This window comes from Leguminivora glycinivorella, chromosome 23 (assembly GCF_023078275.1).
Source record: "Leguminivora glycinivorella isolate SPB_JAAS2020 chromosome 23, LegGlyc_1.1, whole genome shotgun sequence".
Lineage (NCBI taxonomy): Eukaryota > Metazoa > Arthropoda > Insecta > Lepidoptera > Tortricidae > Leguminivora > Leguminivora glycinivorella.
Window position 1 is genome coordinate 2,293,672 of NC_062993.1, and position 19,908 is coordinate 2,313,579.

General features: G+C 36.9%; 1 protein-coding gene across 2 annotated transcripts in view; it reads left to right on the forward strand.

Annotated features, from left to right (window-relative positions):
- LOC125238257 (ABC transporter G family member 23) overlaps positions 1-19,886 on the forward strand; it is a 165,317-nt gene extending 145,431 nt beyond the window's left edge. For both annotated transcript variants that reach the window (XM_048145533.1, XM_048145534.1), the window contains 8 exons: positions 9,422-9,594; positions 11,446-11,508; positions 12,648-12,803; positions 14,365-14,599; positions 15,155-15,279; positions 15,623-15,747; positions 16,908-17,152; positions 17,996-19,886. In XM_048145533.1, coding sequence (XP_048001490.1) covers positions 9,422-9,594; positions 11,446-11,508; positions 12,648-12,803; positions 14,365-14,599; positions 15,155-15,279; positions 15,623-15,747; positions 16,908-17,152; positions 17,996-18,318 — 1,445 coding nt within the window. In that variant the 3' untranslated portion in view covers positions 18,319-19,886. The remainder of the gene's footprint in view (positions 1-9,421; positions 9,595-11,445; positions 11,509-12,647; positions 12,804-14,364; positions 14,600-15,154; positions 15,280-15,622; positions 15,748-16,907; positions 17,153-17,995) is intronic.
- Positions 19,887-19,908: the final 22 nt, after the last annotated feature.

Genomic DNA, 19,908 nt, shown 5'->3' on the forward strand with positions numbered 1-19,908 from the left:
ATTCACAAAAGCATCCAAAAAGGGTTTTACTTTTATATTCCCACACATTTTTTCGTGTGTAGAAAAAATAATAAATATTGTATGCGAGTCATATTCATATCAATATTTAAATCGCTACCTGAAATCTGCTCTCTAACGATAACGTTATGAATTTTTAACTGGTATCCGTTACAAATATTTAACTCGATGGTAAGGTTCGGGATTTCACTAATTGTGAGAAGGAACCCTAAAGATATATAAAATGGCGAATCATAAGTAACACCGGTGGCTATTATAAAGTTTTTACTCTTATAGAGTATTTGTAAATGATGTGCTTACTGCTTTTACTCTTATAACAGCCTTGCTCAAGACATGTCAAAATTAATTAACCGCATTTTTAGTACAAAACCGTTGAAATACAAGGGCGCATTAATAATACAACACATTTTATATCACATTTCACCATGAAATTGGATTCCCACACAGTTTTCATAATAAATAAGCAAATAATTGTAATATGTAAAAGTTAACTTACCGTTTACTAACTTGCAAAATGGATGACTTGATGACGATGTACACATAAATCACTACGAAAAGCACAATAAACTTTTAAAACAGCATCCTGTTTCGCCGTTATGAGTTTTACTCCCTTATATCTGATGATCACAAAACGTGTACAAGAGCTATTGCCCTTATTAAAGCTTTGAATATGCTTCTTACAAGTATAATTGCCCTTATTAAAGCTTTAAATATGATTCTTATTAGTACATTAGCCTTTTAAAAGCACTTTTCTTGCCATTATAAGGTTAACTTTCTTATCGCATGCCATAATAAAGCACGTACAAGATAAGAAAGCTAATAATAAAGCAACTACAAGGGGGATATAAGGTTTTTGGCCTTATAAGGTGTGCCCAAATGCCCTCTTGTAAAGGGTTTACAAGGTTATTATAAGAGTACTATTTTTGGCATTATAAGCCACTATAAGACTAATTTTTGTTAGTTGGGGCTCAAACTGATTATTCGTACAATGTTATTAGCCGTTTTAAAAGACAACAATGGTACCTCTTAGTTGAGAACAGTAGGTACCTATAGGTATTTATTTTTATAGCATTTTGTGGTAGTCGCATAAATTGAACGTATAAAATAGTATTAGGTCAATTAGATATTATCATATACAAGGTGCTCGCGAGGAACCCGCATAACTTGAACCACGCGTTTCTGAGGCCAAAAGAAAGAAAAAATGTTATATGAATTTTAAAATTTTTCGCAAAAAATATTTTTTTTTGTTTTTTTTTACTTTTTTGGACGTATTTTCACATATAAAAAAATTTTTATCCATGAAGTTGACAATTAAAATGAGTTCCTTAATTTATTTTTCTAAAAACCAAATTTTTTGGAAGTTTTTCTTGTCACATTTTGACATCTATCAATGACTACTGCATACTGTGAGACTATGCTCCACAACTGCGCATCAGCGCCGTTAAGAAGACCTTTTCTGAGTAACAATACGGAAATGTTTTTTTTTAAATTGGCAATAACTCTGAAACTAGACGAAATCTAGAAAAGTTTATATGACATTTTAGTCTTAAAATGTGACCAAGAATATGCCGTTAAAGTTATATGGGTTCCTCGCGAGCACCTTGTAGATTGATAAGTTATAAGCGAACTCTGGTACCGATAGAATTCATTGAAAATAATGTTAAAAAAACACCTAAGTACTTACTGTAAAGAACCCTAACTTTGTCGTCAGTGCCCAACTTATTAAAATAATTTATAAATTAAATTACTTATTAAAACAAATTATTCAATATTTCAAAGGGAGGCGTTTCGTTTGTATTCAGTTGTAGATATTAATCATTATAAACAAAATTTGTCTTCAATTCTTTAAATGAATAGGTAACTTACTTAACAGGCCAATACACTGAAAAAACGCGGCAGAATAGGTTACCTTTATGGCTACTACAAAAAATAACACATACGGAAAAATTTGAGAATAGTAAACATTTTTTTATGTTTCTTCTACCGTCATTCGTTCGATTGGTGGCTAACTGTGTTCGGTTTGCGTCATATGTAAATATATTCCATTAACCACTTTGCACTAAAACAACATCTTGAAAAAGTTAATCTTAGACAGTGGTCCTAGGTTGGAATCCCGTATTTATGTGATGAGTACAGATATTGTTCCTGAGGGGTGCCCTTTATTTCGCCTATCATTAATTCGCATTCGCGTAACAGATTTGGCATAACATAATTGTTCATAACATTGAATAAGCATAATAAAAATGCATAATACTTATCTCGCATAACAATGAAGTCATGAATGTTTCCTATGTACCTATGTAAGTATTAGTACTTATCAGTGGCGGAGCGTCGATACAACTCGATTCCCAACGGGTTCCCTAAAATTCTCTAGTATCTGTAGAAGTCCATACAAAACAGATGCCAAAAACCCCTCCGGCTTTACCAACGAAAATTTTCACGCCCCGCCACTGGTACTTATATTGCATAATAATACTTATGTATATCGTTGTCCGAGTACCCAGCACATCACAGGCCTTCATGAGCTTACCGTGGGACTCAGTCGATCTGTGTAAGAGTGTCCTATGATATTTATGCGTATTTTTCAAATGGAGACTACCAATCCAAGAAAGTGCCACGTCTAGAACACGTGTCGACAGGCCAAGGTCGTGAGCTGAAGAAATATATAAAAAGAGTACAACAAAGAATATTGCGTGTACACAATGCAAGGGCATGGTACGGATTTAAGGAAGAACACTCACTGGTTTAAGAATTGTAGTAATGGGATGAAATTGCTGTATTTGTGATATTTTCGATTCAGGACTCACATGGAATCGTTCAATTGCAATAAGTGGTAATAAAAGCGCTTTCACATTGTTCGATCCGATATCCAATGGATGAACCTTGGATCGGATGGAGCACAAAGTAAACTTTACATATAAGCGCAGCCGGCAAGTACTTTTTTTTTTTGTGGCGCCATCTATGCGTGGTGTAGTGTATGCGCGTTCTTAGGCGGTCGCATTTTAATGTATGGGGTGGTATGATCTTCTTATATTTAATCTATGAGGGTACGTAGTAAAATTCTTGGTCTGTCACCACACAGGGAATACAGTTATGAAATTTTATATACACGTGTGAGTGTGTGCGTGTGTGTATACTATGTATAATTGTTGGTATCTATACAATAGATACAAGTGATACAACACAACATAAACTAATAGACATTGACAGCAATTGACACTCCACCTCAGTCATGATCCGCGCAAAAACTAGGACTAATTTACTATGATTATAACATTTATGTTATTAAGACACGTGTAAACTGACTCAGGATATCAACGGTCATTTGTAAGAATAATAAATATAATAATATAAAATGGAGGCATTTTGAAACTAAAATAGTATTTTGCAAATATATATATATATATATATATATATATATATATATATATATATATATATATATATATATATATATATATATATATAGGTTGACTGGTAGAGAATGCTTGAAAGCATTAAGTCCGCTTTTTTGTACTGCAAGATTTTTCTTTCGTGCAATAAAGATTAAATAAATAAAGATAAAGTCTAATATGAAACGTGCCTACCTCAGAACTATCAAGAAATACCTTTGATTGATTTTCGGCTAGATGGCGCTAATATTAAATTTAATATTTGTCAATTTTAACACATACCAATCTTTAAAAGTTTTAATCCTGTGTCGAGAGATGGCAGTCTATGCACTGTACACATAAAATAAATAAAATAAAATTCATTTATTTCAGATAAAAAAATCCATATTATATTACTTTGGCCGGCAACAGACAGTCTTAACATTCTTAATCTGAAAAAATCATAATCTTACAAAAATCAGATCGAGTGCACGGAGTTCCATACGATTTCACGACTGTCCACACACACTCTAGTTTTTTTAATATGAATTTTCAGATTGATCTGACAAATTGCATACAAGTCTTCTTTTAAGATTATGAATTTTAAGACTGTGTGTGGCGTGCCTTTGACAGTAATTCTCCAAATACCTACTTGATCCTTTTTCCCATAATAATACCCGATAGATAACAAGAAACTATTCGAATAGACTTCTTGGGCGTCATCCATATATTACGTCACAGTGTAAGGGGGAGGGGGGGGTCATACTAAATGTGACAATCCCTGTTAAAGGGATACAAAAAAGCGTGACATAGGGGGGGGAGGGGTCCAAAAACCTGAAATTTGGTGTGACGTAATATGTGGATGATCCCTTGAACCGAATGTTTATATTTTACAAAGCTAACTGGCAACATTGAATCATCGAAAATTCCCATCCGCCATAACAAAGTAGTGTGTTGAGAGAATCCTGTAAGTGTAATGTTTTGGGAATGTTCGTGTTTACAAAATAGTGTGGCGACAAAACTGTCAACAATTTGTAAACACGTGTGTTTACAATGTTAGTTTTTATTGCTGGGTACCTAGTTATCATTACAATCGCTTCGTTAGCGTGTCGTAACTTTCCCTATATTATCCGGAATTATTGTAAACAAAAGTGTGGCCGTTGCCATGGAAAATGTTCACACTTTGCGGTATTAAAATTGCCCATCTTTCAAATAATGACTCTCATTATACGAAACTAAATTGAAACACGAAACGTTCTGGTGTAGTTATTGAAATTAATAGGGTTTGCAATCCGGATATTCGAATATCCGAATTATTCGAATATCCGCCAATATTTTTATCCGAAAATATTCGAATAATCCAAGTGAAATTATCCGGATAAACGGATAATTTCATAAACATTATTTTTTATTTATAAGTAATATATTTAATAGATAGACGTCACTGAAACCAATTTCGATCAATTCTTAATACGGACAATGTTATTGCTAACAAGTCAACACCTATTTATCTTCAAAATCAAACTAATATTTACAAAACAAAGAAAGCATTCGTGGACAAGAAGTAAGCAGAATGCCTCACCCCACGCACTCAGTTCTTATCAAATATTCGATTAATTGGATGATTTAAAAAAACAGAAAAACGTTCAAGTATTATTTTATAGTATGAAAACGTTACCCCAACCTACTTTCATTACTGCTAATAGCTAACGTGAAGTTATCTGTAAAACCGTACTTAATAAGGGAGATTTATACCTAGATTTCCTGGTCCCTTGTTTTTTTGAAATTGAAATTTAGCGCCTCACTCCGAATTTAGCTGTTATCAGTTCCATGGCAATTTAGTACGCCAGAATTCCCTCCACTTCACTAAGAAATATAAGGCATTTTCCTTTTAAGTCCTTAGTTACATTCATACACAAAAATCGGTCTTATTACTACTTATACTTTGAAATCTTAGTCGATCTACTGATCAGCTTGGAAACTAAAACCCATCAAATTGCTGCCGAGCAATTTGAGGCGTTTTGGATTTGAATATTTAAATAAGTTCGCCTTTGTACCTCCTCCTTCTTCATTTTTTTAAATTTTATGTCTTGTATATTTTATGTTGGTGGTACAATACTTATTTATCGCCTCTCCCCTTCCATTGGTACTTTGGTACCAGCCACTGTGCAACTAAGGTCTAAAATGATCCACACCTGGATAGGAAGTGTCTTCGACTAATTGGTCTTCTCTTTTTTTGGTTATTCTGTTTTGAACGAGTACCTATGCTCAGTTGCTTATTCCTGTTCTAAGACCCTAACCAGGACGCTTTTGTTTAGAGCCTACGAAAAGAGTTTTCAACTTTTTATATTAAGTATCCGATCCGGTCTAAGATGGCATCTGGTATGGGCGTAGGCATTTATGCAAATGACTAGTGACTACAGTGGTAGTATCAGCATGGGCAATTATGCCACTGTCTTTTAAGCCGAGACATACGCAATAATTACCTGTGTACATAAGAATATAGTTAGACAAACCCAAGGAAAGGATATCTATATACTCAGCGACAGTCAGGCGGCACTCAAAGCCTTCACATCGCCCAGAGGTGACTCTTGACTGGTATTAAACGGCATCCAAGCTCTTAACAAGCTTGGAAGGCAAAACAAGATGCAACTGGTATGGATACCGGGGCACGAAGGCTTCATTGGCAATGAAAATGCTGATGAACTTGCCAAGGCCAGGTCTGAAGACAACGTCACAAGGAACCATTAAAACGGCTATGAAGGACCATACAAAGGCTAATCACCAAAAAGAGTGGGATGCCCTGGTAGGTCTGAAGCATTCAAAGCTCTTTATGCGGAGGGTAGAATCTGGATGGAGCAAAAAGCTAGGAAAGCTAGGCAAAAGACAACTCCAAATTATAACGGGGGTGTTCACAGGCCATTACGGGATCAAAGGAATGTTGGCCAAGATGGGACACGCTGACTACACAGATTGTCGCATGTGCGGCGAAGAGGAAGAGACCGTCAGACATCTAATGTGTGAATGTCACGCCCTCGCCAGACAAAGAATGAAGAACTTTGGAGCAGGCTACCTAGTACCAAAGGACATCAGAGAGCTACCCATGAGCCTCATCATCCGATACGTGGAGATGGTCGAGAAGATCCTGAATAGCTGAAGGATCTTAAGATCTAAGGGGTAATTGCACAAAAGATCCCGATGGGTCGAAGTGTATCCGGAAGGGCCCCGCAGATTTAAGATAAGATGAGTATCCGATCCGATCGAGCGAAGGACCGACTCCTATACATTCTCGAAATCATTCAAGGCGCCATCTTTGATTTTTGCCTTTGACATCCTTCCTATATCCGATATCGGAACGGATAATATGACAACGCTGTATCGCCTATAACCATCATCATATCCAATGATGTTGTCTCACGTTCCACTCTACACAAGCCATCCTCTCTACCATCCATTTCCAAGGTAAAGGTGTTGTCAGAAAAACTTCTCGTTATACCTAACACCTAACTAATCACTACTACTAACTGTCTTATATCGACAGCTCACTATCTGATTGCAAGATTCTAGTCATAGAACTAAAGATAGAGAGCTAGGTGTGTTTTAATTTCTACAGTTTGCTGATTTACGCAAAAAATAAATAAAAATGTAGGTAAATGTTGCATTATGGCGCTCATCTATCTCAGCCGTTATCAATTCCACGCTTATACGCACCTGTAACATTAATTTTGTTCCATTTAATAAATTATCCGAAATTATCCGAATTATTCGAATATTCGAATAATAAAAATTGTATTATCCGAATTATTCGAATATTAAAAATCCGTCGGATAATGCAAACTCTATTGTCGACCTTGTTTATACAAGGTGCTCGCGAGGAACCCGCATAAATTGAACCACGCGTTTCTGAGGCAAAAAGAAAGAAAAAATGTTATATGAATTTTAAAATTTTTCGCCAAAAAAAAAAAAAATTTTTTTTTTTTTTTTTTTACTTTTTTGGACGTATTTTCACATAATTTTTTTTTATCCATAAAGTTGGCAATTAAAATGAGTTCCTTCATTTATTTTTCTAAAAACCAAATTATTTGGAAGTTTTTCTTGTCACATTTTGACATCTATCAATGACTACTGTGAGACTATGCTGCACAATTGCGCATCAGCGCCGTTAAGAAACCTTTTCTACTGAGTAACAATACGGAAATGTTTTTTTTTAATTGGCAATAACTCTGAAACTAGACGAAATCTAGAAAAGTTTATATGACATTTTAGTCTTAAAATGTGACCAAGAATATGCCGTTAAAGTTATATGGGTTCCTCGCGAGCACCTTGTATACTTTGAACTCTGAATAGTAGGTAGGTAATCAAAATAATAAAAAATCCATCAACCTGTAATTTGAATTCTTTTCATTCTTTGTTAAGAAACTTAAATAGGTATAATTATCATTTTATGTCTTATAATCTGATCATTATCATTAAAAGATAATGATATTTTTTTATGATCATGGTCATAAATATTAAACGCATTGTTTCAATGATTTTAATCGTGTGACGAACTAATTCATTGATCATACTTTATGTGGTGATGGGTTAAGAACCACCCCCTTTCCTTCCGTGGGTGTTGTAGATGCAACGCGAAGAAGAAAGAAGGCAACGTATCACTTTCTGCACACACAGAGAAACTTTGACCCCCTTTCAAAGCCAGAGAATCGATAACTAAAATAAAGTTTCACTTGTCTCATCAATTACTATCATTTCAAAACACTAAAACAGTCGACAATCACAATTCATTTCATATCGTCACCATGACTATGAAAAAAAAAAGAATATCGTCACGTCACCGTGACTACAGAAAAAGTGAATAATAAGAATTTTTCACCACACCAAGGTAAAGGCTTACTTTGCTATTATAAAACAGATAGCAAAATTGCATTGTATCCACTAGAGTGCAAAGTAATTTCATATAAATTTTAACTCGATGTCTTAAGCTGGCTGGTAGAATTTACCTAATAATGATATGAATAAAATTATAAATATTGAATAGATTGATGGATTTGATATAGTTTGATGTTTTATAGTCAGTATATTTTTGTTCGTGTTGGTGTGGTGAAAAATTTTGTGTTTCTCTCGGTGACAATGTTTGTTCAACCTTCGTGCCTTGAAACCCTCGCAATGCTCAAGATTCCACTTTTGAACCACTCACTACGCTTTAATATTGGAATCTTTCGCTTGCTCGGGTATCAATATTGGCACGTGCGGTTATACAACAAATTTGCCCACTTGTAAAACAAATAACTATAATCGCTTACATTCAAGCTTATATTTACCACCGCGAATAAACCAACATGGGCGTAATCATAATAGCACAAGACCGCCAAATTTACATAGAAATTTGCGAAGTGAAAGCAGATTTGAAGCGTACTGAATAGATTTGCCATGCCGCGTGGTCAGTTACCAGGTGTTACACAACCATGTTAGAAAGGTCAGTTTTTGGAGTAATTAAGACGCATTTTAAGTTTCACGGTTTCTAAATTGATTTAATTAAAGCTGCTACTCATAAAGATGTTTATGCGAATGTTGCTAAGTCAACTTTGAGGATATAAGGGTGTTACCACACCAAAAGATCGATCGATTCAATAGTGTAGACGGTGTGGTAGGGTTTGGCTGACTTAGACGTCGACTATTCGATTCTATCATCGATTAGTGTAGAAACACTTCATAAATGTAAAATCATTATATTTTCTCTGTCTAATAAATGCTACGTTCGGAACATTGCAAAACTAAGTTCCAGAGTATCTAACTTCGCTTCTAAAAATCTCACGTTCCTTATTGTTGATGAATCATCAATGATAATTCGTTGCTACCTAATGGTTGCCATATTAATATTCTAATACATCCCGACTAGGTATGGGGTAAAAACATAAAGTACGGTTGTCGGTTTTCCGACATTGAATAAGGCAAAACACAAGTCACTCCGGATGATTGTAGACGTTGTGTACCAAAAATAAAAACATCCTAAAATACATTTTTACTTTCAGGTCAAGCGAACCAGGTGGTTGAGCTCAACGTGTCCGGCGGTGGCCTAGGGCTGAACAAGCTGTCCAAACGCGAGGAAGCTCCCTACGCTGCTGATGATCCTCAGGCCAAGGGACTGTACTTCTGTCAGAGCAAGGAGGTGCTTATCACGGAGGGCGCCCAATCCAATGGAGACGTGAGTACTTTGATAAAGGGTTCTGCAAGATCTTAAGTAATTTTGGATAGGCCAAAGACATGCAAGGTTGAATAGGATGTCTAAAGGCAGAGAGACTTCCTATGCTACTGATGACCCTCAGGCCAAGGGACTGTACTTGTGTTAAGCAAGGACGTGCTTATAGGCTTAGGTGCTCGAAGGCTTTTGACGTTGCTGACCACGGAGTACTCGCCGTTAAATTACGCCACTATGGCATCGAAGGTAAGGCTCACGCACTCGTTTGTGACATGCTGCGCGGCCGGTCACAGGTCGTGGTGGCCGATGGTGGCAGGGTGAGATCTGAGCCTATATCAACCACAATGGGAGTTGCCCAGGGGTCGTCGGTATCAAATATACTTTTCTCATTGCTTCTCAATGATCTTCCAGAAGCCATATTGGAGGGAGAAGTGTATATGTATGCCGACAATGTAGCCGTGGTAGTGTGTGCACCTAGCATCGACAGCCTTGAGCAATGCCTGAACAAAGCCGCAAATCAGGTGTCACAGTATTTTAGGGCCAATGGCCTGGTACTAAACCTCAAGAAGACCCACTTTCTCCACTTCCATCTTGGAGGAAGAGGCCCAAGAAGTCTTGGAGTATTTGTCGACGGCGTCCAAGTTGATCAGGTCGAGACTACCACATTCCTGGGCTTCGAACTGGACAGAGGACTGCAATGGGAATCGCACATAAGCAAATTGTGTAATAAGCTAGCGAGCGCCTGTTTTGCCCTGCGCCGCCTAGCGAGAGTCGTGCCCATAAATGTGGTACGATCTTGCTACTTTGCCACCGTACACTCTCTCCTACAATACGGCACGGAGCTGTGGGGACGCGCTGCCGAATGGGAGCGTGTCTTTCGTATGCAAAAGAGAGCCGTCCGAGCGATTGTGCAGGTGAGTCAAGGCACGTCTGCACGACCTTACTTTAAGGATCTTCGGATACTTACCCTGCCCTCCAGGGTGATATTTCAAGTGGCTACATACGTGCGCTGTCACTTTCACGAATACTCAAGTGGAGCGGACATTCATGGGCGAAACCTACGTAATGCCCAAAAGCTCGTGGGAGTCAAGCATAAATTGGCAAAATCCGCAAAACTCACACATATAATGGGCCCGGTTGTGTTCAACCGTTTGCCACCACACGTCACTGACGCGCCGACACTGACCAGTTTCAAAACTAGGCTTAAACGATGGCTTATCGAGCACACTTTCTACAGTTTTTCAGAATTTACCAACTTAGTAAATACCTAACGTAGGTAACCAACTGTAGATAGTAATATTTAATTTTTATTTTTATTTGCGGTATGTTAAGTTATAACTTAATAAATCAATTATAAGTATTATTATAAGAAATTATGAAGAATGACATGTAATAGGAATTATTATCAATAAACGAATATGAATATGAATATGGAGATGTGAGTACTTTAATTTTTTGATAAAGGATTCTAAAGGATCTTAGATAATTTTGGATAGGCCAAAGGGTTGAATAGGATGTCTAAACGCGGAGAGGGCCTGTACGGTTCTAATAATAGTAATAATCCTTCTGATTTCCAAGACACTTGTTAGAGCGAGGTGCTTATCATGGCGAGAACACAGATAGCTACAAAAAGTGAGAAGGACCTGATTCTTTGATTCAAAAGCGATGGTGAAACAGGAGACGCATGCTGATTTAACATTAAATCATACCTAAATATGTTTCCTGTTTTCCACTTAACAAGGGCCTTCTCCAAGTACTTCGACATCTATTTATTTCTTACTTTTGTAGTTTAATTGAATCAGTTTTTCATTTTCCTCCTTTTTATCCATATTAACCATTGCATTGTTCTGTTTTCAGCTACCCGGAAAACTCACCCAGCCTAGAGGACCACAAATCGACGTTTGCGAAGATCTTTTCAATGTAAGTTTTTATTTTATTTTAAACTACGAGTATAAAGATATTAAAGATTCACCATGATAGCTATGGATACTTATAACTAACTATTTTGGGATTTTGAAGTGCTAATAAGTTTAATCTTTGGGACATTGCTTCCAGTATCTAGGTACTGAAATAAAGTCGTTATTTTAAAAGTTGATAAAATTAAAAATTCACACGTAGGGTTTACTGGTGAAACCCGATAAGTTGAGTAAACTGGTTTTTGAAATTCGAACTATGTGCAATTTCCACAATGTTGTTATTTCAAGGACAAATGGACGTCGTTACGCAGAAACGTTCCAATCCATCTGAAATTGTCATTGAAATGAAAGACTTGTTTTTCATACAAGGTCTAAAACTTAATGACAATTTCATGTGGATTGGAACGCTTCTGCGTACCTACGTCCAAATTATCTCGATTTATCGGGTTTCACCAGTAAACCCTCGAACATAAGATCATTAGAAGTCGATTGTTCTTAATTGCTAAAGTCCAACCGGTCCCAGTTGTATGAGGAAGAATTGAACTTTGACACGAGTGGGTTTCTTTTATACTTACTAAGTACCTACTAAACAGTTATACATGACAATATAACGACAAAAATGATTAACAAACAGGGACACAATTTATCTCCATATTGTTTATGAGCATTTTCAGAATTTGGGTCCCCCCAATTAGCGTAGGTAAGTTATTAACAAAAATTAACTCACTGTCAGTTTTGTGACAGTAATTAAGCATGAAATTTCTATAAAAAGATTGTTTTTGTGTTAATTACATAAACTTTAAGCGATAATCTACATTCAGAATGTGAAAAAAGTAAATTTTTAGACAGATTTTATGCTTAATTGTCGTCACAAAACTGACAGCGAGTTAATTTTTGTTAACAACTTACGCTAATCGGGGGGTCCCAAATTCTGAAAATGCCCTTATCGTCCTACATTCTTTCAAGGGAACAAATCAAATTATTTTGTTCAATATTACGCATAGTAAGCTGAAGAACCGGGTTCGATTCCTCTCACGGCCTATGGTGTAGTGTAGGTCGCTTATTTTATATGTATCGTATATATTTTATTTCAGTTTTAGTTTCTTGCAAAATTCTGATTGTATATTTTACTCTTCTTTTCAGTTAACATCGCGAGGCAAAATAAAGGCGTTGATCCAGAAGAACTTCCTGCGAATGTGGCGTAACATCGGAGTCATGCTGTTCATCTTTGTGCTGCCTGTCATGCAAGTCATCCTGTTCTGTCTCGCCATCGGTCGTGACCCTAGTGGACTCAAACTGGTCAGTATTATCTTTATCTACTTTAACATCTATATCATTGTCTGGAACATTCTCTACATGTGGCGTAACGTCGTCTTGATTATCATCCTCATGCTACCTGTGATATAAGTCATCCTGGTCTGTCTCGCCATCGGTCGTGACCCTAGCGGACTCAAACTGGTTGGTATTATCTACTTTAACATATATATCATTGTTTAGAACATTCTTGATTATCGTCTTCATAATACCTGTGATGGGACTCAAACTGGTCAGTATTATCTACTGTCTTATCTTATTTCATTGAATCAACACTATCTTCATTTTTTTTCTTTCTCCGTGCCTGTTCTCACTTCATTCCCCTGCCTGCCTAGCTACCTATTACTCGGATCAGCTTTGCCTTTTCTCTGACAGACTTTGAAGACCACCACCAGCCACCAGACCAGTTTTAATCCATCTTGGTCATCTTGGATGGTCTTTTGTTCCAGCCGTTCCAGCGACATTTTGATTCCATTGTAACTGGCTTTCTTGCAGTTTTGATGGCATTGATGTCACTTTAAAGCTACTGTTTACAATTTATTGCCTGAGTTTCGCCAACATCATATCAGTGTAAATATAAATAATGCCTTCAAGATCATTCCCGTAAACTGACTAAGATTCGTCTATTGCAAAGCCATCATTGTCTCGTATGTTTTATTGATATTACCTACAGTCATTGTTATGATTATGACCATGACATTGTGACACATTGTCCTTTAAACGTATTCGAACTACGGTTAGATACCTAGTCATTGTCATCATTTCTTGTCTTTTTTCTATTGTAGTTAGGTATACAAAACCCCACACAGTTTAAACCTGCTCAAAAAATATCTATACTTAATCGTTATTAATATCATTTTTTTCCTTATTGTCGTACTTCATATAATCACTATAATATATTGTTTAGGCGTTGCTATGCTGCAATATTTCCTGTTATTCTCTATGCAGGTGTCTTTTTTTACACAATTAAAATGGCGGTTAAAATGATTACCATTGTCTTAGCATTATTATCATAACTTATTTCTTTAAGCGTTATCCTTTCTGCCATACACGGTTTTTATTACTATTGTTCTTCGCAACATGGGACATGAAAATGATATTTTTATTGATAAGATTATAAGTAATTTTACATGTCACTCCAATAATAAATAATTCTTATTAACTAAATATATACTAGTATATTGCTACTCTAACAAAACATTTTTTTTCCTTATATTTTATACTTCTAAGGGTTCCTAGTTGACTACGGAATCCTAAAAAGAGCGTAGTCATGTTTTGAAGGCACCCCTAACTGGTGTACAACGGAAAACCACACAAGCCTTTATCGTAATACCAATAACACTTCTTCAAGATGGCATTTTCCCAGTCTAGTTCCAGACTCTAGTATCCGCTTTCCGACTCGATATTCTCAACTTTGGCTAGTATTTAGCATCCACTGATGCACTCAAATAACCATCAAGTTTAACTCGAAACTACTGACTTTATATAGGAAGCCCAAGGTTAACTATATTACGATTCTCAAATTTATTTTATTTCTCTTCCACAGGCCATAGTGAACAACGACGTGAACGTGATCAACGGCCTCTGCCCCTACAACTCTTCCTGCTCTATGAAGAACCTCTCCTGTCGCTACCTGGACCATCTTCGAAACGCTTCTATAATAAAGGAGTACTATGCAGACTTATCTTCGGCGCTGGCCGCTGTAAGGGAGGGAGAAGCGTGGGGCGCGATATACTTTAATGAGAACTATACGGACTCTTTGGTGGCGAGACTGGCTCTTGGTAAGTTATACCAATGACATATATTTATAACTCCGTATAGACAGATAAAGTCTAAGAAAAAAACTTACCTCAGTACCATACAGAAAAGATGGCATTACACTTTGGCGCTAATATTAATATTTGACATTTTAACACATATCAAGCTAAGAATATGGGCCAAATTGTCAAAACTGAGGTTCAAAAGTTTTAAGCCTGTGTCAAGAGATGGCAGTCTATGCACTGTGATTACACATTTTACTTCGACAGTAAGTCTCTATAATACTCGATCCTCTTTGGTTATACTTAATTTTAAGGAAGTATAGTATAAAGAACCTTGTTTAAATAATGTTACTGTTGCGTAAAATGCCAACACATGTGAAAAAGGTCCAGAACAGGACCGTTCAAGTCGTTGAACAAGGTAACGTTGTAAACTGCTAATGGAGAGTCTCTGATAGACCATTGTATTTTGACAAACTCGATAAAATTCGGTAAATTTCAAATAAATTTGAAGTTGGTTCAAGTGTTGAGTTTCAAAAAATATTGGACCAAATTCTAGTAAGAAATTATTCATTACAGCGGATACGGCTGACGAAGAAACCATCGAATCTTCAGAAGTGCAAGTGTGGCTCGACATGTCCAACCAGCAGATCGGACTTATGCTCAACAGAGACATACAGTTCTCATACAGGGACTTCGCTAAGGTAATATTAATATCTTATTCTAGTCTACTTATACCACTCACAAAATGCCTCTTTACAAAACTGAATGTCTGCTAGTAATTTCCTTTGTTTATTAGCTGAATCATCCCCTGGACTGTTTTTCTAAAATTTTCTAATGTAAGGCACCTATTGGAAAATCAAAATTGAGCAAAGTTGATCAGGTTATCAGTAGAACGCCAATGGAGACAACTTGAATTTTTTTTTTTTTCATTTTCTTAGTGAACATTTAACAAAAGGAACAAAACGACTTTGCAACTGGACCACGACATGTGCAACCAAAACCTTTTTTTTTATATGGCTTTTAAAAATCTAATGCGTATTTCAGGACTTGCTGGCGACTTGCGACTACAACCCGAAGGTGGGAGACATCCCGATCGACTTCAAGGAACCCATCTATGGCGACAACAACCCGTCTTTCACTGACTTCGTAGCTCCTGGTGTTATTCTAACGTAAGTGCTTCTGGATATAATACTCATAATCTAGGTTTTATGTCTCATTTATTAAAATTTTCACATTCGAAAAGTTGGGCGCCAATGTGACGGGGATGATGTTAAGTCCCTTACTGTAAGAAAACAAGAATTTTTGTTTTTCTTTCCCTTCTAAGTACCTAATCCATTTCTGATATAGATTTTAGATTTAGATTTCTTTATTTCATGATAAAAATTACACTATAAATTTGTTACATGCCAAAGTTATGTTTATCTTCTCATCATGATCGTCGAAAATTACATTATAAATTGAAAATAATAAAATGAATATTTTCTCCCAATAAGGATCGTCATTTACAAATAGAAATACACAAAACACAATAAAATTAAGAAATGAAATAAAATCCGAAGTCAGTTTAATCAAATGCATGCTATCACAAATTCAATTCCATGTACTCATTTACAGAGTACAGAGGGTTATCTAACAAAAGGTTTCTCAATTTGCGCTTAAATGCTTCGTCATATGGCTCATTCTTAAGATCGGCAGGTAAGTGTTCGTAGTAAGTAGGGCCGATGACACGCGGGTTCTTTCTTGAAAGTGCCATGCGACGGGGGACTGTTCTCAGACGGCCTGTAGCTCGAAGCTGTTTGCCCGGACAGGCAACGCGAGCAAATTGAGATATGTTTTTCCTAACAAATAACAGTATATCAAACATATATTGTGCGTAGTGCGTCATTATACGTTGAGAAATAAAGAGCTCTCTGCAAGGGTGCCTGTCTCTTACTCCAGCAAGTATACGTATTGCACGTATAGGGTGGTTAAACTTCTCATACCTCAAAAAGGTTCCACGTTGGGCGCCAATGTGATGTAACTAAACTAGACCAGCATTTTCCCAAATTAAATCGCGCGACTCATTTGTGAGCCACTAAGTTGAGGGGGCTCTGAAACTTCCAACAATATGCAGTTTCAAGACTTATCCAACGATATTTTGTGTCAAGAGTTGGGCCCCAAAATTAGCAGTTTTTGATAGACTGTACAGTTCGAGCCAATTCAATTTGAGAACCAGAACTAGAACTTTTGAAGCGTAGTTTGTCATTTTTTTTTCGTGTATGTCTTCCGCATTATGTCTTATAAATCTGTTAGCCGAAAACTCTTTCTAATCAGCACTATTTCCTTCCAGGATCGTGTTCTTCCTTGCCGTAGCCCTAACCTCATCAGCTCTGATAGTCGAGCGTATGGAAGGTCTCCTGGACCGCTCGTGGGTGGCTGGAGTGTCGCCCGGCGAGATCCTGTTCTCGCACGTGGTGACGCAGTTCGTGGTGATGGTGGGGCAGACGGCGCTCGTGCTCGTCTTCATGATCCTGGTGTTCGGGGTAAAATGCAACGGGAACATCGCGCTGGTCGTCATGCTTACGCTGCTGCAAGGTAAATCTTTGTCTTTTTCTTTGTTTTAATCAGCATTGAGAGCGCGGAGCACTACTGTAATCTCCGTCATTCTTGCTGGAAGGTCTCTTAGAAAACCTCAAGGGTAAGTGTCTCCAACAAAGATCCCTTTCTCCGTTCTGATATAGCATTTGGAGCGGGACACAGTACTATCTCCGTCACTTTTGTAGTAAGTAGGTAAGTGTATCCAGGAGAGTTCCTCGTCTCTGCTAATTCTGATATAGCATTTAGAGTGCGACACACTAGTGTTACCTCTCACTCGTTTATTGTGTCTTCAGGAGAGATCCTCTTCTCTGCTAATTCTGATAGTAGCACCTAGAGCGTGACACGCTATATTACCGCTTCCGCTTATAGTAGTCTCCGTCATGTCAGGTCACAAAGTTTCCCTTTAATTTTTTATTTGTTATTTCTTATTACGCCTTTTTCATTAACTATTACTTTTAGAGTCCATTTTGAACTGACTTCTATAAACAGATGGACTGTAAGAACCTAAGTATATTATTAGATTTACTTTGCCGTCTTAAAATTAATAACTTTATATTGTCCAAGAAGTAGTGCTCCCGAATTCAAAACGAATTAAAAATCGGCACGTAATCAAAGATGATATGATAACTGATCTATTTTGTTATTATCTTATTCTAAAAGGCACCACTTATCTAATCCTCGATGGACGATGAGTATTTTATGAAAATTTAACGTAGATTTTTCCCAAACATATGTATCTACTATTATGTCGACTAATTCCTATCTACATATATATATAAGAGTATATGTTATGATAGTTATGATTCTTATGTTAATATTCACCATTCCATTACTTTCCAGGTCTCTGCGGAATGTGCTTCGGCTTCGTAATCTCCGCGGCGTGCGAGCTAGAACGCAACGCGATTCAACTTGCCCTGGGCTCTTTCTACCCCACCCTCCTCCTGTCCGGGGTCATCTGGCCCATCGAGGGCATGCCCTGGATCCTTCGCTACGTCTCACTTTGCCTCCCTCTCACTCTAGCCACGACTTCCCTGAGATCTATCCTGACTAGAGGCTGGCCGCTAGCGGATCCTGAAGTGTATATGGGCTTCGTGTCAACTCTGATTTGGATCGCGATGTTCTTAGTGGTGACACTGACGATATTGAGATTTAAGAGGGGTTAAGAGGTAGGAGATGGGACGTTAGGGGGATACAATTTGTGGAAAAGCAGAATGTGGATTTCATCACAGACATGTCCTTGTTCAAGTGTTCTTTCAGACATTCCAAAGTAAAATCTGATCATCAGAGATCAGGTCATTATTACACATGACAATTTTGATGGAAAGCCTCTTTTTTTATTTTGTGTAAAGCTTATAGCCTAGTTCTAACATTAAAACTATTGTATGATTATGCTTTTCTATTTTAAGAGAAATCTCATTGTTATTCTGGAAGCTATCTACCATTTTTCCCCTGGTGGGACGTGGTGATTTTTCCTTTACCAAAGCTACTATGACCTTCATAGTTCCGCTTTCTATTATCCCACTTCTGAAGTCTCGTTAGACAGTTACAGAAAGTTGTTTAAATTTTTACTTTTTTTTAGTTTGAATAGGTAGACGTTTGACCACTATGATTCTGCTGTATTTTCTGATTTTGTCCCCTCTGTATAACGTCCCCTGGTTATGCTCAGTAGTGACAAAGGTGTAGGGAGTGTGGGTTCCATCCTGCCGTGCCGCCCGGATGGCCTCATACAGACGTTTCAAATTTAATTAAACTGTCATATAATTTAGATTCTGACATTTCTATTTGACATTTGTAAAGACTTCCGTGGTTTAAGTTTAGGTTTAGTTTTCCAAACGTTTGTATGGTGTCTTAAGATGCTTATACACTTGCTATATAACGCAAAAATGACACTTCGTTATGAATGAACACTACATTATTTCCAGATTTTTAGATGTTATGTTTTGTGTTGTATAACTAATGTAAAAGTGCCTTTATTTTCTTGCTGAGCGGGTTATATTTGCTCAATCCGAACAAACTGACTTAGTCCATAGCGAATGACTGTTAGTCAAATGTAAATATTAGTATTGTATTTATAATTTATCGATAAGTACGTAGGTACTCTAGGTTTTCGGGAATGTTAGCAATAATAAGTTAGTCTCGCTTGAGGGGTTTACGGTTCCTTCAGACGATCGGACGATGGTGAATGTTCGATCGTGTCGAGGGGGCGTTATGGGCTTACTAAGGACTTCTGTTGATACCTGATTAAAAGTTACCAATAGCTTAAGATGGTGCCATAGACATAGTGATTGTACCCCAAGGATTGGATCTATTTATTCTTGCTTTTAACGCCATGCGCCATCTTTGAAACATTAAAAAACAGTTTAAAATTTGACATGGACAATGATAGCTTTACAGTGTGAATTATAAATGTAATCTTAGTTTTAGTTGTACAGTAAGATAGTTTAACATTTTGTATTGACTTGGAAGCCGATGTGTCAACTATTAGAAAAAAAAGTGATTTTGACAGTTGAGACGTCTGCCGCCATTTCTTAGCAGGTTTTGACAGTTGTGTGGTATTGCATGTGTTGAAAATTTTAGTTTTTTTTTTAAATATGAGACGGTTTAGGTTAAGCGCTTGTTTTGTACCGGCTTCATGACTAGAAATACGTGTAAAGTGGCAGACTGTGATTATTTTTGCTAACATTGACATTTTTGTAATGATTAAATATACAATTATACCGTACCAAATACACTGGTTGTTTGTTTTATTCTTC